Raw genomic sequence first — 26,120 nt, 5'->3', positions numbered from 1 at the left:
ATAGTGGGAGGAGCTATAGTGGGACAAAACGGAGGAGCTTTAGTGGGAGGAGCTATTGTGGGAGGAGCTATAGTGGGACAAGACGGAGGAGCTATAGTGGGAGGAGCTATAGTGGGACAACACGGAGCAGCTATCGTGGGAGGAGCTATAGTGGGAGGAGCTTTTGTGGGAGGAGCTATAGTGGGAGGAGCTATAGTGGGACAACACGGAGGAGGTGTTTTTTATCATTTTTTTTACCTTTATTTAACTAGGCAAGTCAGTTAAGACCAAATTCTTATTTACAATGACAGCCTAGGAACAGAGGGTTAACTGCCTTGTTCAGGGGAACAGTGGGTTAACTGCCTTGTTCAGGGGAACAGTGGGTTAACTGCCTTGTTCAGGGGAACAGTGGGTTAACTGCCTTGTTCAGGGGAACAGTGGGTTAACAGCCTCTAACGAGCGCAGTCTGTAGTTGCGTGTTCACAGCTGGTCTCTCCTCAGTCAGTCATCCTGCAAGCGTCCTGTACCACCACACGCACTGTACACTAGATCCTGGACTTGATCAGAAATGTTTTTCTGTAGATCGGCTTGGCGGAGACTGGGGCTCCTGGCACGAATGACAGTCGCCCTGCCTTTATCCAGAAATGGTGAGTGGATTAGAAGTGGTCCAATTTGATGGAGTATATTGTATTAGTTTGGGGAATTTTTATATTAAGCGTTTGTTACGTCCTAGCTGACGCGTCACGCGTGCGTGATGTGGGGATTTACGCGAAGGTCAATGCAATTACAGTTGGTTTTAATGACCGTCTGTGTAAACAGTTGAGCTTGATTTTATACATTTGGATGGTTTGTCCAACATTGGGTGAATTTTGTATGCAAAGTTTCAGGATTTTTCAATCAATGCAGTTTCCTTCAAATTGCGCGACATTTATGTACTTTATTCATTCCGGGATGATCCACTGCGCCATTCTTTACTAGTTTTTGAAAAACATTGCAAGAAAAGTTACATGTAATCATTTCAATCTTACATTATTGCTGAGCGCTTGTTGAGGCAGTACGCCCCCTTTTCCGTTGGGGAGGTGTGTCCATGTCCACAAAGATTAGAACATGCAGCTCTGCACATTTTAGTTACGAAACAGCGCATCCCCGTCCAAAAACGACATAATCGGTGTTATGTAACATCCAAGCATCAAGTGCATGTATTTATCTGATATATATCCCCTAAATCGTTGTTTTTTTGAAGGCTAAGTGGAGATGTCGTAGTCTATATGATGTCCTATGGATATTCTTCACGTGTGATGGTAGCGCGTGTATAGGGATAGGGGTTGTGTGAATATAGTAATTTGGATTGGCCTATAACAGCCCTACTTGAATTCGACCTGTCGAGTTCTGCAGAGGCCTCAAACTCTATAATCCAAATGGATCGTGATGTTGTATTCATTCTCCCCAGACTCATCAAAGCGTTTTGTCAGGGAGAGGGAACATGTTATTGTTGAGTTAACAGCTCTGTGTGGGTTTGAGTCAAAGCAAGGAGAAGCTTTGGGTTGTATTTTTAGTGCAGCTACTTTCCCATGCACGAGCTTCATCGATAGACTGGTTCTAGTCTGGCTTCATTCCGGAACTAGAATCCCTGTTTGCTTTGTTGCTTAAGGAATTTGCCCTGAGGGAGATCTGAACAGGGCTGGTTTAATTTCCTGTTTTATAAATGTTAGAGCCTCTCCAACCTCTCCGTGTTTTGACACTAGGATGGATGTATATCCACCCTGGTCTATGCTTCTAGCTGTAGATATGCAGACATGCATATAGACATGCATTGTAGCGGTAGCTTAATCCTCTGTGTATATCCACCCTGATCTACAGCTAGAAGCGTAGACATGCATTGTAGCGGTAGCTTTATCCTCTGTGTATATTCACCCTGATCTACAGCTAGAAGCATAGACATGCATTGTAGCGGTAGCTTTATCCTCTGTGTATATTCACCCTGATCTACAGCTAGAAGCATAGACATGCATTGTAGCGGTAGCTTTATCCTCTGTGTATATTCACCCTGATCTACAGCTAGAAGCGTAGACATGCATTGTAGCGGTAGCTTTATCCTCTGTGTATATTCACCCTGATCTACAGCTAGAAGCGTAGACATGCATTGTAGCGGTAGCTTTATCCTCTGTGTATATTCCCCCCCTGATCTGGATTATATGTAGCTGACTAATGATTTATTGATCACTAGTCAGTCATGACTAGGTCTATGTCAGGGCAGATGGGCCTCATGGTTAGGCTTTGGGCCTACATAGGGGCGGGCATTTCTTCATGCATGTATAGTCCTGTGTGTGACACTGCTGTGAATGGTCTCTATTCAGCTGGAAGGAATCGGTGGGTTGGTTGTGGGGGGGGGGTTCAATGCTATTGTGCTATGATTGGCTGTCAGGGAGGAGACTGGGATCACGCCTGTCTGTGACACGTCTGACCTCTAGCTCAGCTTAACTGATTAGTGCCTAGCTACCTGTATAAATAACCGGGCCTTCACAGGTACAGACAGGAGGCCACTTGCCGTGTCATGGGATTAGAGAGGGCAGCAGAGTAGCTCTGGGTCGGCCAGGATCAACGTCTGGTAACCACTGATGGCTGTGTTTTTTTGAGGAACGTTTTACTGGCAGTGACTGTTGTGATTTGTCTTGTCCTACCTTAGTTGAATGTATTGACTGTGCGTCTCTCTGGACCAGAGTCTGCTAAATGGCCTCTATGTAAAAGGTGGTTGGTTTTTATATTTTTATATTTAACCTTTATTTAACTAGGCAAGTCAGTTAAAAACAAATTCTTATTTACAATGACAGCCTAGGAACAGTGGGTTAACTGCCTTGTTCAGGGTCAGAACAACAGATTTTTACCTTGTCAGCTCAGATTCAATCTAGCAACCTTCAACCACTAGGCCGCCACTAGGCCGCCACTAGGCCGCCACTAGGCCACCACTAGGCCGCCACTAGGCCACCACTATCAAATGAAATTTTATTTGTCACATACACATGGTTAGCAGATGTTAATGCGAGTGTAGCGAAATGCTTGTGCTTCTAGTTCCGACAATGCAGTAATAACCAACAAGTAATCTAGCTAACAATTCCAAAACTACTGTCTTGTACACAGTGTGAGGGGATAAAGAATATGTACATAAGGATATATGAATGAGTGATGGTACAGAGCAGCATAGGCAAGATACAGTAGATGGTATCGAGTACAGTATATACATATGAGATGAGTATGTAAACAAAGTGGCATAGTTAAAGTGGCTAGTGATACATGTATTACATAAAGATGCAGTAGATGATATAGAGTACAGTATATACATATACATATGAGATTAATAATGTAGGGTATGTAAACATTATATTAGGTAGCATTGTTTAAAGTGGCTAGTGATATATTTTACATCATTTTCCATCAATTCCCATTATTAAAGTGGCTGGAGTTGAGTCAGTGTGTTGGCAGCAGCCACTCAATGTTTGTGGTGGCTGTTTAACAGTCTGATGGCCTTGAGATAGAAGCTGTTTTTCAGTCTCTCGGTCCCAGCTTTGATGCACCTGTACTGACCTCGCATACTGGCCACCACTAGGCCACCACTAGGCCACCACTAGGCCACCACTAGGCCACCACTAGGCCACCACTAGGCCACCTGCCTCCCCTGTGTGTGTGTGAAGCACTAACTATTGGTCAGAGTTCTGGGATGTTATGTAGGTTGCTTCGGTCATCTATGGAGCTGATAAGATTCATGTATCTGATCAGCTCACTGACGTGTTACATGGGGTGCCATTGACCTCTATCGGGGGGGGGGGGGGGGGGGGGGTGAGGAGTCAGCATGGTAGGGTACATGTGGTGCCATTGACCTCTATCGGGGGGGTGAGGAGTCAGCATGGTAGGGTACATGTGGTGCCATTGACCTCTATCGGGGGGGGGGGGGGGTGAGGAGTCAGCATGGTAGGGTACATGTGGTGCCATTGACCTCTATCGGGGGGGTGAGGAGTCAGCATGGTAGGGTACATGTGGTGCCATTGACCTCTATCGGGGGGGGGGGGGGTGAGGAGTCAGCATGGTAGGGTACATGTGGTTCTGTTGACATCTATTGGGGGGGGGGTAGATGAGGAGTCAGCATGGTAGGGTACATGTGGTTCTGTTGACCTCTATCAGGGGGGGGTGAGGAGTCAGCATGGTAGGGTACATGTGGTTCTGTTGACATCTATTGGGGGGGGGTAGATGAGGAGTCAGCATGGTAGGGTACATGTGGTTCTGTTGACCTCTATCAGGGGGGGTAGATGAGGAGTCAGCATGGTAGGGTACATGTGGTTCTGTTGACCTCTATCAGGGGGGGTAGGTGAGGAGTCAGCATGGTAGGGTACATGTGGTTCTGTTGACCTCTATCAGGGGGGGGGGGTGAGGAGTCAGCATGGTAGGGTACATGTGGGTTCTGTTGACCTCTATCAGGGGGGGGTAGATGAGGAGTCAGCATGGTAGGGTACATGTGGTTCTGTTGACCTCTATCAGGGGGGGGGGGTGAGGAGTCAGCATGGTAGGGTACATGTGGTTCTGTTGACATCTATTGGGGGGGGGGTAGATGAGGAGTCAGCATGGTAGGGTACATGTGGTTCTGTTGACCTCTATCAGGGGGGGTAGATGAGGAGTCAGCATGGTAGGGTACATGTGGTTCTGTTGACCTCTATCAGGGGGGGTAGGTGAGGAGTCAGCATGGTAGGGTACATGTGGTTCTGTTGACCTCTATCAGGGGGGGTAGATGAGGAGTCAGCATGGTAGGGTACATGTGGTTCTGTTGACCTCTATCAGGGGGGGTAGATGAGGAGTCAGCATGGTAGGGTACATGTGGTTCTGTTGACCTCTATCAGGGGGGGGGTGAGGAGTCAGCATGGTAGGGTACATGTGGGTTCTGTTGACCTCTATCAGGGGGGGTAGGTGAGGAGTCAGCATGGTAGGGTAGATGTGGTTCTGTTGACCTCTATCAGGGGGGGGTGAGGAGTCAGCATGGTAGGGTACATGTGGTTCTGTTGACCTCTATCAGGAGGGGTAGATGTACCCTACCATGCTGACTCCACATGTGGTTCTGTTGACCTCTATCAGGGGGGGGGGGGGATAGATGTGTTCTCTGCAGAGCTACAGGATGAAATGTGATACTCTTTACGTGGAGGGGAGACAGGTGCACACACACACTCTCTCAACCAGAGACAGGTGAACACACACCCAGACACAGGTAAACACACACACCTCTTATAGAACACATATGTTGCTCACACACTCACCCAGAGATGGGTGTGGAAACACACACACACACACACAGACCTCATGAGCGCACACCACAGAGGCACTACTTATAGAAAAGTGTCTCTTGTTTTTCCCTGTAGGCGCCCCTCTGCCAGACCTTTGCATTCTGGGACACATGTTGAACTTTGAACCTAGTCCCCTGTACACCACCACAGTACAGTTATATTCCTGGTGTTTTCTACTCAGGGCTGAATGTATACATTCATCTATAGAAGTCCTTTACTAGTCTCTAATGGACTTAACAGGCAGAAGTAGACAGCAAAACACGGCCACGATTTCCTGTGTCGTTGACTGGTTTTATGTCGTTTCTATGGTGTCGTTTCTATGGTGTCGTTTCTATGGTGTCGTTTCTATGGTGTGTGTATGTGTTCTGTGTGTGATTTTTAGGGAGTGTTTGGGTGATTGTGTCGCAGAGGAGAGGATCTTTGGTCCAGGAAGGACGAGGTTTTATTTATGTCTGTGTTCTAAATACACCACCATTGCCAGTGTTGATAGGATCAGGCTATTTAGCCTGAGGAGAGCCAATCCTGTCAACCCTGGCAGTCTGTTTACTGAAGACTAGGCTCCTGCTCTCCACCCAGCCCTACTGGCCATGTGGACCATGCCACCCACACAACAATAACAATAACAACAACCACAACCCATTATGGAGATTTATGGTCTAATCTCAAATCTCTATTTCTGCATTTGGGTCTTTCTTTAGTGTTGTTAATATGATGGTTCTGTGAAGATGATTCAGTGTCCTACAGTGTGACAGTGATATTACATCAGCTCTAACCACTAGGCAGGGTAGCCAGGTGTCTACCACTATCGCCAGGTGGGTAGGGTTGGTCTGTCTGTTGGTCCATTTAACCAGGCTCAATCAACAACAGAAACTACTTGAAATTATTTCAAATATTATTTCAACCCTGGTCTGGACTAGGATGGACTGGGATTGGTTGGCTAGTCACGTTTTAGCTTGGTAGGATGGACTGGGATTGGTTGCCTAGTCGCGTTTTAGCTTGGTAGGATGGACTGGGATTGGTTGGCTAGTCACGTTTTAGCTTGGTAGGATGGACTGGGATTGGTTGCCTAGTCGCGTTTTAGCTTGGTAGGATGGACTGGGATTGGTTGCCTAGTCGCGTTTTAGCTTGGTAGGGTTGTCTGGGATTGGTTGGCTAGTCACGTTTTAGCTTGGTAGGATGGACTGGGATTGGTTGGCTAGTTGTGTTTAGCTTGGTAGGATGGACTGGGATTGGTTGCCTAGTCGCGTTTTAGCTTGGTAGGATAGACTGGGATTGGTTGCTTAGTCGCGTTTTAGCTTGGTAGGATGGACTGGGATTGGTTGCCTAGTCGCGTTTTAGCTTGGTAGGATGGACTGGGATTGGTTGCCTAGTCGCGTTTTAGCTTGGTAGGGTTGTCTGAGATTGGTTGGCTAGTCACGTTTTAGCTTGGTAGGGTGGTCTGGGATTGGTTGGCTAGTTGTGTTTTAGCTTGGTAGGATGGACTGGGATAGGTTGGCTAGTTGCGTTTTAGCTTGGTAGGATGGTCTGGGATTTGTTGGCTAGTTGCGTTTTAGCTTGGTAGGATGGACTGGGATAGGTTGGCTAGTTGCGTTTTAGCTTGGTAGGATGGACTGGGATTGGTTGGCTAGTTGCGTTTTAGCTTGGTAGGATGGACTGGGATTGGTTGGCTAGTTGCGTTTTAGCTTGGTAGGATGGACTGGGATAGGTTGGCTAGTCGTGTTTAGCTTGGTAGGATGGACTGGGATAGGTTGGCTAGTCGTGTTTAGCTTGTTCAGCTCTGTCCAATAAAAAACTAGCATTTTCCTTACTGTCTGAGTAGATGAACAAAAAGTATACGTCTAGCTTTTTATTCATATATTTACATGCTTTAACGTTTGTATATATGTAGATCTCCCTCTGTATCTACAGTACCTGTCAAATGTTTGGACATTGACTCATTCAAGGGTTTTTCTTTATTTCTATTATTTTCTACATTGTATAATAATGAAGACATCAAAACTATGAAATAACACACATGGAATCATGTAGTAACCAAAAAAGTGTTCAACAAATCTGAATATATATTTTAGATTCCTCAAAGTAGCCACCCTTTGCGTTGATCATAGCTTTGCACACTCTTGGCATTCTCTCAACCAGCTTCACCTGGAATACTTTTCCAACAGTCTTGAAGGAGTTCTCATATATACTGAGCACTTGTTGACTGCTTTTCCTTCACTCTGCGGTCCAAACCATCTCAATTGGGTTGAGGTCGGGTGATTGTGGAGGCAAGGTCATCTGATGCAGCACTCCATCACTCTCCTTCTTGGTCAAATAGCCCTTACACAGCCTGGAGGTGTGTTTGGTCTTTGTCCCGTTGAAAAACAAATGATAGTCCCATTAAGCGCCAACCAGATGGGATGGTGTATCGCTGGTTAAGTGTGCCTTGAAATCTAAATAAATCGGTGTCACCAGCAAATCACCATCACACCTCCTCCAAGCTTTACGGTGATGGCTGCTACTTTGAAGAATCTTTCAGACAGGAACCTTGACCATTTTTGGTAAACTAGTAAACCGCCTTTTTTGAGATCTTCATTATCCACAGTCTTTGGTAGCTCTCTCTTCCGGTCCGTCCCCTAACCGTGTCCCCCTCTCCACTGGGTCTCCTCACAGTGGTTCCAGTGCGGCAGATGTCCGTCGGGATCCCCGGTGGCTCTGCCACCAACGTGGCGTACGCCGTTCTGTGTGGAGGAGGCCTCACTGCCGCTGTGGTCTACGTAAGTACTGATTCAAGATCGGTTGTGTGTGTGTGTGTACCTAATGTTAAAGGATAAGGCCTGGGCAGTACATGCTGATCCTAGATCAGATTTGTGCCTGAAGTGCTCCATCTACTCAGAACCGTATTCTTATTTGAGTATCACCCTAGACACTGATCTTAGGTCAGTTTTTTGTTTTTGTTTCCTCCCATAATGGTGATCTGGAGAGCAAACACTGAAGTCTGTGCCTGAAGGTTATATAGTTTAATTTCAAGCATTTTGACATTAAGTATTGATTTTTCCTGACTCAGATCAGTTAATCCAATTCATTAACATGACACATGACCCCAGGCCAGTGGTTTGGTTAGGGAACATGATCCCAGGTCAGTGGTTTGGTTAGGGAACAATGCATGACCCCAGGCCAGTAGTTTGGTTAGGGAACAATGCATAAACATTAGGACACATGATCCCAGGCCAGTGGTTTGGTTAGGGAACAGATCCCTTTTTACCTTTATTTAACTAGTAAGTTAAGAACAAATTATTATTTTCAATGACGGCCTGGGTTAACTGCCTGTTCAGGGGCAGAACAACAGATTTGTACCTTGTCAGCTCGGGGGTTTTAACTTGCAACCTTCCGGTTACTAGTCCAACGCTCTAACCACTAGGCTACCCACTTGACCCTCTACCTGTAGAGAACAGGCTACTCTGGTGAACGGAGGTCGTTTTTAAATAAAGTTTGATGAAAACTGAATGTGTGCAAGATCACATAATGATGGTGTTCTACAGGACCCAATATAATACCGTAGTATCACGTTACTGTAGGATGAAAACCCCACCACATTTTTCTCTTATGTGGCTGAAACTCAACAGCACTCGCCTCAACTAGGAACAGTACACAGGTAGGCTATGGTTCAGTTAAACACCTGCTCTGTAAATCTCTCACGCACAAATATCATACCACCCCCCCCCCCAAAAAAAAATGCTAATCTCCACTTGTAATGATGAGAGGTTAGCATGTCTTAAGGGTATGATATAAAATGCTAATCTCTACTTGTAATTGTATTGATGAGAGGTTAGCATGTCCTGGGGGGTATGATATAAAATGATAACCTCCACTTGTAATTGTAATGATGAGAGGTTAGCATGTCCTGGGGTTATGATATAAAATGCTAACCTCCCCCTGTAATTGTAATGATGAGAGGTTAGCATGTCCTAGGGTTATGATATAAAATGCTAACCTCCCCTTGTAATTGTAATGAGAGGTTAGCATGTCTTGGGGGGTATGATATAAAATGCTAACCTCCCCCTGTAATTGTAATGATGAGATGTTAGTATGTCCTGGGGGGTATGATGTTGTTGTGTTACTTTCTCACTCATCATTATTCAGGATGGTCCGTAACCATGGTAGCATCCACATTACTATATCATATTTTATTCTTATTTACAATAACTCTAAAATTACACATTGTTTACCATTTTATTTCTATTGGGCACAAAATAATCTGGAACAACCAAAACAAAGTAGTTTAGTCACAAGCTTGACGCAGTCGTTTGGTGCTCTGAATATGGGACCAAATACTACACTTTTCACTACTTAACACTCATACAAGTAAAATTCCCCCAAAACTGTTAGTCCCCCCCCCCCCCACCCTATTTTAGGGGGCCATGTACAAAAAGTTTTGTAATTTCTAAACGGTTCACAAGCAATGTACGGTCATGGGTATGTCTAGACTAGAGGAGTTCTAGGTTATGGATGGGTGGGTGTGGGAACTATTAGGTTCTACATAACTGGTAAATATTTAACAAAACCTGCCTTTTGATAAAATAATCTATATGTTGAAAGATAATGATTTAAAAAAATCCACTCTGAAACCTTATAACTGTATAAAATTGATTAGAATCAAAATTATAATCTGATGTGTGTAGTTTTAGTCGGAATTAGGTTAAACAATGTATCTGTATGGTGGACAAACACACTGAGCAGGGTGTAGCTTAGGATTTGAACTTGTATGCATTAAAGTGCAGGAGTACAGAGCCAAAACACACTTTTGAAGCTCACTGTATAGCCTTGTGGTAACTGTTGTCATGGAGAATCCTTACCGCAGCAGTGGAGCTTTTTAAAGACCGTTATACCAGTTCTACAGAGAACCGTTGGCAAGGACGTTAGCTTAGGCCACTCCTTTATTGAACACTACACTGTTACTTACTAGTGCTGAGGGAAGAGAGGATTCAGCTTCTCAACTTAGAGCAAGGCAGCCATTTTGAAATGCAGCTAGATTCACTTTGTGTTCTTTTAATTTGGCGTGTCCCTCCAACCTCTCTGTCTGTCTGTTCCATTCAGGCTTACAAGACAGTGAATGGTGACAGTGAGCGGTACAATGACCGACTCGCCGAGATGAACTCGAGGCCCAAGGGTGAGTTCTCAGTAGCCTACTGTCTGCACTGCCTCACACTCCATTGATCCACACTCTTGACATTCTACCAATAGACATGAGCCATAGAATTTAGAACCATAGAATGTAGAATCCTAGGGGAGTTCTAGAATTTGTACTCTCAGTATTCCAGAATTCCTCATCATAGTGGACAAGAATGGCCAGAGTTCTAGTGTCAGTTGGAGAAGGAATGTCTCATCAGAACGTTGCAACCATGACAATAATGTTTTTGTCCACACTAAGCCTAGCCAAAGGTTTTCTTTTGGCGTGGACCCTGTTTTGGCGCTGCCACCGACATGCCAGCATGGTGGAATGATCACTCTGAATGCGATTAATCTAGACTGTCAGGGCTGATTTCTGTCAGTGATTAATTGACCTGTCTGGGTTCCTGGGCCCTGTGCCCAGATTGCCTGATTGGTCTGTTGGGCTAAGCTCCTTGGTTCACATGGTGTCGCTGGGAGCTCTGATTGGTTCATGTAGAGTCTAGTTCTCTGTTCCTACCTACATTCACCCATCCTTAGTACACTAGGGGCCATACAGAGTATAGACAAACCCTAAACCTATATATAGACAAACCCTAAACCTATATATAGACACACCCTCAACCTATATATAGACACACCCTCAACCTATATATAGACACACCCTCAACCTATATATAGACACACCCTCAACCTATATATAGACACACCCCCAACCTATATATAGACACACCCTCAACCTATATATAGACACACCCTCAACCTATATATAGACACACCCTCAACCTATATATAGACACACACCCAACCTATATATAGACACACCCTCAACCTATACATAGACACACCCTCAACCTATATATAGACGCACCCTCAACCTATATATAGACGCACCCTCAACCTATATATAGACGCACCCTCAACCTATATATAGACGCACCCTCAACCTATATATAGACACACCCTCAACCTATATATAGACACACACCCAACCTATATATAGACACACCCTCAACCTATACATAGACACACCCTCAACCTATATATAGACACACCCTCAACCTATATAGACACACCCCAACTTATATATAGACACACCCCCAACTTATATATAGACACACCCTCAACCTATACATAGACACACCCTCAACCTATATATAGACACACCCTCAACCTATATATAGACACACCCTCAACCTATATATAGACACACCCTCAACCTATACATAGACAACGGAGGTCATTTTTTATTTTTGTGTTACAGACGAGGCAGAGGGGGAGTTCTTTTTGGACATCTTTTAGCGTGCCTGGGAGAAATGTAGCTTGAATGCTTTAGCAGATCCTGTCTCTCCGGCGCTGTGCTGATGGGAATAGAGTGCCATTTGAGACAGTGCTCTAGTCCTACCTGGCATGAAACATCTTACAACTTCCTGTCAGAACAAAGTGTAACCAACTGCCATTTCATGTGTTTGTGGTGGGTGGGGGGGGGGGGGGCATTTTGTAGGCTTCGCTATTCGATCGCATCAACTTTAAATGAAATTCTACACCTCCCCTGACACACCTGGCACTGGTAGCCAGTTTGTCATTGCTAGCCAACAAACTTTCAATAACTAACTCTGATTTCTACACCTGGCCTACAGATATTCAACGACCTCTACCCCTTTTAAACATTCTAAACCTGTTTCCAAAATAGCTCCATAAGCTGGGCACACTTGAAAAGAAAAGGGTAATGTTGAGCTTTGGCTCCTGAACTTGGTCAGGGAACAATGCATTAACACACGATCCAAACAGCAGATGTTCTTACCGGCGTCCGTCTTATCTTTGCTTGCATATTATTGTGGTTTTAGTCTGTAGTATCGTTTACTCTGCACACATCTCCACACTGTTCAGACTAAAGCCACGGGAACTCATTCATTCCCTTCATTTGTTGGTCCTTTTCTCTTTTCCTCATTTGCATATATTTTGGTGTATTCCAAAAAGCTTGTTATTTTGTTTTCTGTCCTGCCTGCATGTTACGTTTGGATGTTTGCTCGTTGCTTAGTCTGTCACAGCTCTGTCGCCCTGAGTACCTGACCCCAAGTTCCTCGTCTTCTTAATTATACCGTTTACAACCAGTTGTGGCTACTGCTGTCATTCCTGGCTAATGAGTTGAGATCTTATCCTTGTTCGTGTACTTGGGTATACTTCTACAACAGAATGTGGCTGGACCTTTAGCTAGTCAGGGGCCCGTTTAAATACCAATACAGACCACCGTGGCTAATCAGTTGATACTTCTACAACAGAATGTGGCTGGACCTTTAGCTAGTCAGGGGCCCGTTTAAATACCAATACAGACCACCGTGGCTAATCAGTTGATACTTCTACAACAGAATGTGGCTGGACCTTTAGCTAGTCAGGGGCCAGTTTAAATACCAATACAGACCACCGTGGCTAATCAGTTGATACTTCTACAACAGAATGTGGCTGGACCTTTAGCTAGTCAGGGGCCCGTTTAAATACCAATACAGACCACCGTGGCTAATCAGTTGATACTTCTACAACAGAATGTGGCTGGACCTTTAGCTAGTCAGGGGCCAGTTTAAATACCAATACAGACCACTGGCTAATGAGTTGATACTTCTACAACAGAATGTGGCTGGACCTTTAGCTAGTCAGGGGCCAGTTTAAATACCAATACAGACCACTGTGGCTAATCAGTTGATACTTCTACAACAGAATGTGGCTGGACCTTTAGCTAGTCAGGGGCCAGTTTAAATACCAATACAGACCACTGTGGCTAATCAGTTGATACTTCTACAACAGAATGTGGCTGGACCTTTAGCTAGTCAGGGGCCAGTTTAAATACCAATACAGACCACTGTGGCTAATCGGTTGATATTATCCTTGTTACCTATTATAATGGTTTGTTTATAAAAAAACAGCTGTTTTCATTTAACCTTGACCTTAACCCTGCTCCAGGTGTTCCCTCTGGCTGGGAGTGTGTCCCAAGAGGCACCCCTATACCCTATTTAGTGCACTACATTTCACCAGGGCCCATAGGGCTCTGGTCAAATGTAGTGCACTATGTAGGGAAATGGGGTGCATCTTGGGATTGTCGCTGTGTCTGATAAGGTTACTAGCCGTCAAAGAAATCCTGGCTTCCTCCCTCTGTCCTTGTTCCCTCCATTTCTTGCCTCCCCCTGTTAATCATTAACGCCCTTGGACCAGAGATCTGTATATCAGGTCTCCACCCGAACGATGGGAGTTGTTGTCCCAATGGCGTGAAGGCAGGCGACGAGCTTCGGTCCAAAACAAGCCATAGAAACTCATTGGACTTATTTTGGACAGATTTTTGGCAAGAGTGACTCTCTGACGATCCTTAAGTTGACACCTAATGAGCTGCAGTTCACCTCTGTGGCATTAACAAGCTGTCAAATCCCCATCCTAGATTCCACTATTTCTCGCCGCTCTCTCAAAGGATCCGCGCTCTTTGCCCCTCTGACCTCCCTCCAATGACCTTTGAGGGCTTGTAATTGAGGAATAGGGATTTGACGTTTTTTTTCAAAGCCATAGGGGTCCTTTGCAGCTGAGCAGGTGTCACCAACCTGGTCGGAGCCCTAAACAACGAATGTGGTTTGCGTTGTCTTTGTTCAACTCTGAGTTCAACTCAGGATGACTGCTGACGCGAATGTGGCTCACCTTTTTATTTTAGCCAGCTACATTTCTATGCCAGTGAATCCTTCAGAAGGAACTTGCCCCGGGCAGGTTAACTATACTTATCCTGAATGAAGCGTTACAGATTAGAGTTGAGGACCGTTCCAATTAGACTTCCTCCCTCTGAGTGGATCATCTCTTTATTCTCCATATTCAAAGGAGACGACTGACTCAATATTTTATTAATCAACTGTTCTCGTGTTAAAAATTGCAAATTGTCTCCACACCGTGGTCTCCACACCATAGTCTGCTGAAATTGCAGGGTGACTTTTTTGTTTCATTTTTTTTTATTTAGTCAAACATGAAAATGTGTCACTCTGGCACATGGATTGATGTTTTAAAATTGTCAATGATGGGTTCGGTGTCTGACGGGTTCGTTCGGTGTCTGACGGGTTCGGTGTCTGACGGGTTCGGTGTCTGACGGGTTCGGTGTCTGACGGGTTCGGTGTCTGACGGGTTCGGTGTCTGACGGGTTCGGTGTCTGACGGGTTCGGTGTTCGACTAGTTATGTAGTTACAAGCCTGGCTTGAGCAGGCTCGAGGAAGTGACAGGTGCACAATCAATATCTACTTAATGGGAAAAGCCTGAGCTGGAATGTGAAGCTACCTGAAGCTAGCTCATTTCAGAAAAGCCTGAGCTGGAATGTGAAGCTAGCTCATTTCAGAAAAGCCTGAGCTGGAATGTGAAGCTACCTGAAGCTAGCTCATTTCAGAAAAGCCTGAGCTGGAATGTGAAGCTACCTGAAGCTAGCTCATTTCAGAAAGGCCTGAGCTGGAATGTGAAGCTACCTGAAGCTAGCTCATTTCAGAAAGGCCTGAGCTGGAATGTGAAGCTACCTGAAGCTAGCTCATTTCAGAAAGGCCTGAGTATATCTAGCTACGTTTGTAGTATACGTCTCAGGGGTTTCCGGAGGGTTCAAAGGTCAAACTGCGTCACACATTAGAAGGTAGTTAACTGCTTAGCAGAAGACTAATAACTGAAAGCAGTTTAAACTTAATTTAGTATTTTTCTCCGTGTTGGATCCACCTATCCTTTTGTTCCTGATCAGGATACTTTCTACCCAGAGACCAGGCCACATGGTACAATTTAGAATCTGTCTTTAGGGGATCGATGTTGGAATTGGACAAAACCCTGTACGGAGGGATAAGACCGTGTCCTCATCTTTCTCTCTTCCACTTCTCTCTCTCTCTCTCGCTCCATCTCCTTCCAGAAGCAGCACCAGCAGCAGAGGAAGCAGCACCAGCAGCAGAGGAAGCAGCACCAGCAGCAGAGGAAGCAGCACCAGCAGCAGAGGAAGTAGAATCCCCAGAAGAACCGGCACCAGTAGAAGCAGAGGTGTTAGCCGAGGTGGTCGCTGAGGCGCCTGCAGCAGCAGAGGAAGTCGTGGCAGAGGTCGCTGTCCTAGAGGCGGTTGCAGAGGTTGCTGCGGAACCAGAGGTCGTCGCAGTTGAGGAAGCGCCCGCAGTGGAAGTTGCCATGGTTACGGAAGAAGCTCCACCGGAGGCTGACGCAGAGGCCGTCATCGAGGACGTCGCAGATGCGGCTCCTGGCGTCGTGGAAGAGGTCGTTGCCGTGGAGGCCGCCGGTGAGGAAGTAGTGGCCGAAGTAGTGGCCGAGACGGCTCCCACCGCCCCTGAGGCAGAAGCAGCCCCTGCCGCCGAAGTAGCAGCATGAGGGGTCAAAGGTCAACCTAGAGGGGTGTGTTTAGCTGTGGTGTCCCTCTTACTACTACTACCCCCCCCCCCCCCCCCCTCTTACTACTACCCCCCCCCAACCCTACACCTGACCCCCCCCCCCCCCCCCACACCCCTCACAGGCCCCCTCTACACCCTATTCCCTATGTAGTGCACTACTTTCCCTGGTTTAAAGTAGCACCCTACGTACGGAATAGGGTACCTTTCTGGATCACAGCCCCCTATCTACTAGCACATGTTACAATAGGAAGCAGGAGGTGGACTATGTTCTGTTAAAGAACACTTTAGTTAGGTATGATGTCATGGTGACGGGGACAGCTGTCTCCTTTCTGACTCCTTTACACCACAGCTAAATACATAGCCGTTTCAGGTTTTTAAATCATTCCCGCTCTATTTGTCAAGCAATATGGTCCTATTTATCAGTGGGGACAGGAGTGTTTTTTTTCTGGTCGGATCATGGTTGTTTGGGAAAACTCCTGGCTCTGTTTTTCTGAGGAGTTCCTAGGTGTTAAAGGGGAAGTAAAGGGAGATATTGGATTTATGATGGTACATGTTGTCCTGACCCACAAACCTATGTGCCTCTGAAATGGCACCCTATTCCCTATATAGGGCCCATAGGCTCTGGTACATTGTCACTATATAGGGAATAGGTTGCCTTTTTTTGGACACTTCTAATGGAAAGTTTTCCCAAGTGGCCCTTAGAATTCAGGACAGAAAATGGCAACCTCTTTTCCTTCACTTTTGTCTGAATGACTTTGTCCCTTAAGATTCCAGATGGATGGTGGAGTTCTACATAATGTCAGTCTGCCATCTGGGCTTTGTTAAAGTTTGCAGTCCATTTTGACGATGCGTTGAATGTGCTCCAAATTCAGATTGAAAGGAAGGTCATGTTATGAACCTCGAGACGATAAGCACTTCAAGCAGGTTAAATGGTTATTATGCAAGTAATAAATATACCAGTCAGAGAAGCATTTTAATTGCTTTGTGAACTGCATCTTATTGTGAAATGTGACCAAAAAACTGCTAGCTCCTTCCTCCTCCCTGCTCTCTCCTCCTCCTCCTCTAAGTGCTGCTCACACCTCTCCCTAGGATAAGCTCTAGAAGGATTAGTCGGTGATGTCATAAAGCTCCGTGTTCCAGTGCCCAAATGGAACTCCCAGTGATCGGAACTTTGGGGATCAGTTGGTTCTGTGTCCTCACTGATCTCTTTATGACATCATATCTGTCTGATCCTTCTTATCACGTCCTAGACACTGTGCCAGGGAGAAGTCTGCCCCCACCAAGCACAGATAAGGGATCACTTTCCCCCCTGCCCCCAATGCTGAGCAAATAGGGCTGCAACCTGTGGTTCCGGAAGTGGATTCTCAACCCTCAAAACCCGTAGTGGTATCAAATATTAGCAATATTACTGTGCAACGTAGATGTTCCATTTTCAACCGAGATTACAAAACAATTTCTTATTGTTGATGTAGTGCCCATCGGTTATGAATGTTTAAACCTCTGAGAAATCACGTTTGTATTGTCAGTTTGTTTCAAAGAGCACCAAAGCCTCCACTCACCATGGAGCCTCGCGGTCTGTATTGTCCAATCACAAAGCAGATCCAAGTCACGTGATGTGGCGTCGAACAGATCACGTGACTTGGATCTGCTCTGTGGTTGGAAGATACTACAGCTATCGCGTACCATCATGTGTTCGCTAACAAACCACATTACTTGTATTCTGCTCTGTGATTGGATGACACAGACCCCCCCCCCCCCTCTGGTACACTTTTATAAATACATTTTAAAGCCATTTCTAATCTTATCAATTATTGGTTCATCCTGTAGATTTGTGTAGCTTTTCATCATTTGAAACCTCAGTAAGCAGCATATATTTTAAACAAGTGTTTATACGAATAATTTGTGGCCCTGTCAGTTCCTGGAACCGTAACTGTGGGAAGAGGGGCCCGTTGCAGCCCTAGGAAGTGTTTCATTAAAAGCGGGGTCTTGGATAAGTGCTTGGTGGGAAGGGACTTCCACTAAAATACCTTGTTGTTTACAGAACCTCGAGCCTTTACCTTCAACTTCAAACCTCCTGTAACAAACTGTAGTCGTGCGTTTCTTCTTTACCTTCCTTACCTCCTAGTGGAACGTTTTTATCTAGAACAGTCCACTACTACTTTAATCAACCAACACTGTGTCGTAACCACGGTGACTGACACACAAACCAGCCAGGACTTACATGATGTAATGAAGCTGTCCAGGACGATGCTCCCAGGCTGCATCACACATTCCACTTGCCCTCCTACACACACACACACACACACTACAACATCACTTGCCCTCCTACACACACACTACACATTTAATTGAATTATTTTACCTTTATTTAACTAGGCAAGTCAGTTAAGAACAAATTCTTATTTACAGTGACGGCCTCCACCGGCCAAACCCACCCCTAACCCGGACGAGGCCGGGCCCTATTGTGCGCTACGTTTCACCAGAGCCCTATGTTTGTGGCCTATGGGCCCTGGTTAAAACTAGTGCACTTTATAGGGAATAGGGATCCATTTGTGATGCATACACACATTCTACTAATACTGTCACACTGTTTTTTTTCCTTCAGCCAACCAATCATTCACCATCTCTCAATAGAACTTCAAAAAAGTCCAAACTTTGTTTTGTTAATTTAGTTTATTTGCGCCGATGCTGTTACGAGTCTGTCTTTTTATTTCCTAACTGTGAAAGGTCAACATTTAAGGGAACATTTTTATAATAAACCCAACGATCTCACTTCAACACTACTGTTCTATTCCTCTCTGACCCATCGACATTGGAAATGTTGTTCTGTCTGGAGATGGTCGCCATGGGCCAACTAATAATGCACCTTGACACCTTTTTAAGGAAATGTTTTCTAAAGTATCAGTGAAGGAGAGATTCAGGAAGCTGAAGTCCTTCAATAAAGCCGTTGTCAGTTACTTCTATTGCGTCCTTTTCTTCTATTGTCTTACCGTCACGTGTGTAATAAACACTGCGTTTTGTCTGTTTTTATCCAATGAAATTACCATTGCAGATTTTATAACTTTTTTTTTTACAAAACATTTGCATATTAGGTCAGAGTTCCTGAACAGAACACATAACACAGTTTTCCAGGAAATGTGTTTTAAAATCAATATCTAAGCCTGAACCTACACACTGTGGGAAAAGGTGTCAAAAGAATTGTCAATCCCAACGATAATAACTGACAATCAATAGCTCTGACCAATCCCCGAGATCTGTAAGACCATGGGTTTAATAATAATTAAAAGACTCAGCGTATGCAAAAAAAGAGTACAGTTTATTCAGCGAACGTTCTGAAGCTCATTATACAAATACATCCATTTTATAGCTGCGCACACACTTCCACCCAAACAGTAGGTGAGTTTTATTCTTCTCCGTAGTTCTCACCACTGTGTATCACTACCCAGCCGACAGTTCCATTCCCCCGAGATGAGGGAAACCTTGAGAAGTGCTCCCTATGCTCTCATAGGTTCCTCAGAGTCCTAGCCAGGTCGGTCCAAACACAGTTTAAATGTTCTCGGGTTTTTTTTCTTCGGCCCCCACATACAAGTTCAAATCCTAAACTACACCTGCTCAGTGTGTTTGTCCACCATACAGATACATTGTTTAACCTAATTCCGACTAAAACTACACACATCATCAGATTATAATTTTGATTCTAATCAATTTTATACAGTTATAAGGTTTCAGAGTGGAATTATTTTATCATTATCGTTCAACCATATACATTATTTTATCAAAAGGCAGGTTTTGTTAAATATTTACCAGTTATGTAGAACCTATAGTTCCCACACCCACCCATCCGTAACCTAGAACTCCTCTAGTCTAGACATTCCCATGACCGTACATTGCTTTGAGTTTAGGGTTTTGGTAGCAGTTGGATATTTCTTTTATGATCATCTATATCATGTCCATCAATGCCATGTTCATGCTCCCATGTGTATTGAAGGGTTTTATGTAGCTGTGTGTGTGTGTGTGTGTGATCTTTTAGTTCAGCATAGACCTCTTGTACCAGATTTCAGAATTGTCTAGTCTCTGTGCCTGTCAGGCTTCCAACCCAGAACTGGTCCAAACTGGTCTGTAGCCGCAGCAGCAGATTGATTTGACAGGTGTGGCTCTACGAGTTTTACAACATCAAAGCGAATGTAAAAACACTAAACCATGATTAATTATTAAATAACATTCACCTTTTTAATGCTTTGTCTTCATGTGTTTAGTATAATGGGACTTGGCATGAATTGTTTTCTAATTTTTAATTTGTAGGCTTGTTAAAGTAGTGCACACATATCAGGCAGTCAGACTACCAGCAGTTGATCAACACTGTCCAATGGCCTTAGGCCCTGTGCACATCCAAACACGACCAGGAACTGGATTGAATGAGCAGTTCAGAGAACAAAATGGACCCGTACACGGTTGGCTGCTCCCGAAGTGGAGTGTTAATCAGTCATCACACACCAGCCTGTAGTAGGGTCTTTATCAACAAACCTCCAGGTTTATATCCTCACGACACAGACGAGGGGCATGACACGGCTGCTGGACTAGTCCCATGTGTTAGACTCCCCCCAGATGGTCACGTGCCCCCCCCCCCATGGCAGAATGATGTCAAGGTATGTCATCCTGAGCCCTGAGGTGAATGGAAGGTAAGTCCAGGAGACGGTAAACAATGTTTTAATTATTATTTTATAAAGACTGAATCCTCCCAGAATGTTTTTACTTATTCACACATGATTTCATATCTGTAATGGCTATTCTGTGAAGGTTGTAACAATAACACGATCACCCACATCTAACATGGCTACTCTGTGAAGGTTGTAACAATAACACGATCACCCACATCTAACATGGCTACTCTGTGACGGTTGTAACAATAACACGATCACCCACATCTAACATGGCTACTCTGTGAAGGTTGTAACAATAACACGATCACCCACATCTAACATGGCTACTCTGTGACGGTTGTAACAATAACACGATCACCCACATCTAACATGGCTACTCTGTGAAGGTTGTAACAATAACACGATCACCCACATCTAACATGGCTACTCTGTGAAGGTTGTAACAATAACACGATCACCCACATCTAACATGGCTATTCTGTGAAGGTTGTAACAATAACACAATCACCCACATCTAACATGGCTACTCTGTGACGGTTGTAACAATAACACGATCACCCACATCTAACATGGCTACTCTGTGAAGGTTGTAACAATAACACTATCACCCACATCTAACATGGCTACTCTGTGAAGGTTGTAACAATAACACGATCACCCACATCTAACATGGCTACTCTGTGAAGGTTGTAACAATAACACTATCACCCACATCTAACATGGCTACTCTGTGAAGGCAGTGACTGATTTTAGTATGGTATCTGTTGTAACAATAACACGATCACCCACATCTAACACGGCTACTCTGTGAAGGCAGTGACTGATTTTAGTATGGTATCTGTTGTAACAATAACACGATCACCCACATCTAACATGGCTACTCTGTGAAGGCAGTGACTGATTTTAGTATGGTATCTGTTGTAACAATAACACGATCACCCACATCTAACACGGCTACTCTGTGAAGGCAGTGACTGATTTTAGTATGGTATCTGTTGTAACAATAACACGATCACCCACATCTAACATGGCTACTCTGTGAAGGCAGTGACTGATTTTAGTATGGCATCTGTTGTAACAATAACACGATCACCCACATCTAACATGGCTACTCTGTGAAGGCAGTGACTGATTTTAGTATGGTATCTGTTGTAACAATAACACGATCACCCACATCTAACATGGCTACTCTGTGAAGGCAGTGACTGATTTTAGTATGGCATCTGCTGATCTGCTCCATCTTTTGTATATACAATATTTTTGTAAATACTTTTCTGAAAAGCTGTGTGTTTCTGCAGTTATACAGGCAGCCTTTTTTGTCTTTCTTGCATGACTGACATGACTTTGCTTCTCTTTTTAGATGCTGTGTCTGACATCACGTCTGCCTCCATGAAGCTCCTGGCCAGCTCTGAGATCGCTGCTGCCTCGGTAGCTGAGAGGAGGCTCATGCACGCCGTCCAACACCTAGAAGACCGGCCTGAAGAATCCTCACTCGCTCCCGCCGAGGACATTCTAGATTCCCTGGAGGTTCCTGAAGCTAAGGTAGAGGAGGAAGTATTATCTGTGGAGGCGGAAGTGGCAGAAGCACCAGCTGCAGAAGTCTTGGAAACTGAAGAGCCCAAACCAGAAGAGGAGGCTGTTGTTGCTGCCCCTAATGTCACAGAGGAAGTGGTTGCTGAGGAGACCCCTGAGCCAGAGGAAGTGGTTGCGGAGGAGACCCCTGAGCCAGAGGAAGTAGTTCCGGTCGCCGCTGTGGAAGTACCTGAGGCTGAGGCTTCTGCCGCTGTGGAAGTACCTGAGGCTGAGGCTTCTGCCGCTGTGGAAGTACCTGAGGCTGAGGCTTTTGCCGCTGTGGAAGCACCTGAGGCTGAGGCTTCTGCCGAGGAGGGACCAATAGTAGAGGAATTTTCCCCAGAAGAGGCTGCCCCAGTCGAAGAGGCTGAGCCAGTTGAGGCAGAGTTACCTGCAGCCGAAGAGGTAGCAGTAGTAGTAGAGGAAGCCCCAGTGGAGGAAGCCCCAGTGGAGGAAGCCCCAGTGGAGGAAGCCCCAGTGGAGGAAGCCCCAGTGGAGGAAGCCCCAGTGGAGGAAGCCCCAGTAGAGGAAGCCCCAGTAGAGGAAGCCCCAGTAGAGGAAGCCCCAGTAGAGGAAGCCCCAGTAGAGGAAGCCCCAGTAGAGGAAGCCCCAGTAGAGGAAGCCCCAGTAGAGGAAGCCCCAGTGGAGGAACCAGCAGCAGAGGAACCACCAGCGGCAAAGGAGGCTGTGGAGACAGCCCAAGTGTCTGAGGATGAGGCGCTCGTCGTGGAGGCGGCGATGCTGGCAGCAGCCTCAGCCCTGGATGTCGAGGCAGTGGAGGCAGAGGCAGCCCCGGCTGAGGAAGTCAAGGAGGCCCTCTTCACTTCATGCCACCAATGTGAAGCCCCAGCTTCTGAGGCTGATGTGGCAGTCACCCCCATGGAGGTTGTAGAGGCTGCGTCTGTGGGGGAAGTAGAGGCTCCCCCTGCTGGTGTGGAGGAGGCAGTCGTCGAGGGTGAGGCAGTGGAGGTGACCGCAGAGGAGCTCGCCACCGATTGGCCTGCTGAGGTGACCGCAGAGGAGCGCGCCACCGATTGGCCTGCTGAGGTGACCGCAGAGGCAGTGGAGGAAGCCAAGGTGGAAGGTAAATCAGATCTCTACACTCTACTTCTTATGTGAGATTTTTAGTGTAGGTTTTTAATTATTATTATTTATTTTTTTACATATATTTAGAGTTAGGAAAAGGCAGACAATTTAGATTAATATATTGCTTGTATTCTTTGAGTTAAGGGCCCTTTGGTCACTAACAACAGAGGACATGTTTAATTTGTATAATATTATTAATTAGGATAAAAAACAAATGTAAGACCCTGTCCAATACCACATATAATACAATACCTACTGTGGCCCGTTTCTGTCCCACCTTTACTGTGCCAACAGGAGAGACTGCCAGGCCAGTAAAGAGGTCCTGCTCAGTGATGTGATAGTACAGAAGGTAAATAGAATGACACCAGCATAGAACTAGAATTAGAACTAGGACCACAGACGTTCCCATTCAAAGCAACATTCCATTAGAATTTTGATCATGAAGTTTGAACATGTCATTAGAATTCTGTGCCCCTTCATAATTCCACACATTCCGAATCTTTCACACAAGCAAATTACATTATTTTCACAGCTACTGTATGTCTGCTCAATTTGTTCAAATTCTATGGACAGAACACATTGGCCCCAGCTAGCTAGTAGTTGCTAATGCTTGCATGTTGCATTACACATTGGCTTAGCTGCTAGGAAGGATACATGGATTTTCACTAAATACTGTTATTCTTTTTCCTCCCCAGGTGCACAGAGTATGAGCCTGATGTTGCTGACAGCCCAGTCCTGACTGGAGACCAGCGAGATGTGCCTTCTGGAACAGTCAACACCCACAGCTGTCAATCAAACAGGACGATCAACATAAAACACACACAGAATTAGAACTGGTTTGAATTGAATTGTATAATTCTATTTAACTCATTATATATTTAAATGTTGTCTAATGACAACCGTTGTCAACCCGGTAACTACATTCCCGGTTCTCACTCAGTTTCCTGGTCTTATATTATCCCTACCCATGGTGAGGTGACACTTCTGTAAGGGTTTGAAGTCTGACTTTATTCCTAGGTTCAGACCCAAATGACACCTTATACCCTATATAGTGCACTACTTTTGACCAGGGCCTGGGGGAATAGGGTGCAATTTTGGATGGATATCAACTATTTCTCAGTACCACCCTGTTCCCCAAGGTGTCACTGTTACCAAGCTGACGAAGACCACTTGAATGTATTTGAAGTTACGTGATAAATTATTGTGTACTTGACATTGCCTAATGAATTCTGACTATTCTTTTTTTTTATTCAATGAAATAAGATCTGAATTGTTGTATTAAACAGTAGGCCATTAGACAACATCTAGATGGTTGTGTTCTTCAGAGACTGTTGAGTTAGTTCTGCATGGAGTTTTTTTTATTCAATCAGGGAACATCTAGATTAAGTTGAGTTCTCAAGCCAGTAGACTGTTGGTAGACAGTGTTGTACCCATGTGATGTAAAAATAAAATGTTTTTTTTCAGTCCAATAATAATTTATGTAATAGCTTTGCAGGTGGGGTTGGTTGGTGGGGTGGTTGTGGGGTTGGTTGGTTGTGGGGTTGGTTGTTGGGGTGGTTGGTGGGGTGGTTGTTGGGTTGGTTGGTGGGGTGGTTGTTGGGTTGGTTGGTGGGGTGGTTGGTGGGGTGGTTGTAGGGTTGGTTGGTGGGGTGGTTGATGGGGTGGTTGTAGGGTTGGTTGGTGGGGTGGTTGTGTGTGACACAGTAGGGTGGGGTGGTAGGGTGGTTGTGGGGTTGGTTGGTTGTGGGGTGGTTGGTTGTGGGGTGGTTGTAGGGTTGGTTGGTGGGATGGTTGTAGGGTTGGTTGATGGGGTGGTTGGTGGGGTGGTTGTAGGGTTGGTTGGTGGGGTGGTTGGTGGGGTGGTTGTAGGGTTGGTTGGTGGGGTGGTTGGTGGGGTGGTTGTAGGGTTGGTTGGTGGGGTGGTTGATGGGGTGGTTGTAGGGTTGGTTGGTGGGGTGGTTATGTGTGACACAGTATGGAAAGACTAGTTGTCCAAACTATCCTATGGTTATATATTCATGTTGCTTGTGTATATTTTGTATAGAAAGACTAGTCTGAAGATCCAAACTAACACTATCCTGTCACTATAGCCATGTGTATATTTTGTATAGAAAGACTAGTTTGAAGATCCAAACTAACACTATCCTGTCACTATAGCCATGTGTATATTTTGTATAGAAAGACTAGTTTGAAGATCCAAACTAACACTATCCTGTCACTTAAAGTCATTATGTAATTACTAAAAAAGTTACTATGATGTCATACTCAGAAACGTGTCATATGTTGTATTTCTAAATGAAATGGAGCTGTACCCTTATTCAGAATGGACAAGTGGACTGTACACTTGACTTTGAACTTCATTGACATGATTCCATATCTAATTATGCGACTCAATTTGGAGAGCCCTTTTTTTTAATGGATGAAATTATCAATTCAATAATTGTTTTTATTATGTATAGTATCTGTTATTGTGAAGACAAATTCTTTGTAAATAAATAAAGGTGATTTTAAACTGTTTGGTTGGCAATGTAATTCATGTGATGTTTTTGTATACTACAGGATAAAACGACAACATTTGGGACAGTAGATGGAGCCCAACACTTCCATTCATTCTCCTTCAATCCGTTTGAATGGGTAACAGTCTCATTCAGCCGATGTTTATTGACATGTATTCATTAGTGACTGGATGGCTACATGACTAGTGGTAGTGACTAGTAGTAGTGACTAGTAGTAGTGACTAGCGGTAGTGACTAGTGACTAGTGGTAGTGACTAGCGGTAGTGACTAGTGGTAGTGACTAGTGGTAGTGACTAGTGGTAGTGACTAGTGGTAGTGACTAGCGGTAGTGACTAGCGGTAGTGACTAGTGGTAGTGACTAGTAGTAGTGCAAAATGATTGACCAGCAGTAGTGCAAATTATATGTAAAGAAACGCACAGAGAGCGGGCATATCCTTCAGAAAATAATTT

General features: G+C 44.9%; 1 protein-coding gene across 3 annotated transcripts; it reads left to right on the top strand.

Moving 5' to 3' along the window:
• Positions 1–437: 437 nt before the first annotated feature.
• LOC139419130 (fibrous sheath CABYR-binding protein-like) lies at positions 438–24,393 on the top strand. Of its 3 annotated transcripts, none has more exons than XM_071169086.1 (7): positions 438–626; positions 7,953–8,056; positions 10,377–10,449; positions 15,358–15,726; positions 21,857–23,152; positions 23,449–23,503; positions 23,850–24,393. In XM_071169086.1, the coding sequence occupies exons 1-6, from the start codon at positions 548–550 to the stop codon at positions 23,490–23,492; spliced, it is 1,965 nt and encodes a 654-aa protein (XP_071025187.1). In that variant the 5' UTR covers positions 438–547; the 3' UTR covers positions 23,493–23,503; positions 23,850–24,393. The 3 variants fall into 3 exon arrangements, with proteins under 3 accessions (XP_071025187.1, XP_071025185.1, XP_071025186.1); XM_071169084.1 differs by having other exon boundaries at positions 15,352–15,726; XM_071169085.1 differs by lacking the exon at positions 23,449–23,503 and having other exon boundaries at positions 15,352–15,726.
• The last annotated feature ends 1,727 nt before the right edge of the window (positions 24,394–26,120 follow it).

Source organism: Oncorhynchus clarkii, chromosome 10 (genome assembly GCF_045791955.1).
Source record: "Oncorhynchus clarkii lewisi isolate Uvic-CL-2024 chromosome 10, UVic_Ocla_1.0, whole genome shotgun sequence".
NCBI lineage: Eukaryota > Metazoa > Chordata > Actinopteri > Salmoniformes > Salmonidae > Oncorhynchus > Oncorhynchus clarkii.
Note: the sequence above shows the minus strand (reverse complement) of the source record. Positions and strands in the feature narration are given on the sequence as shown.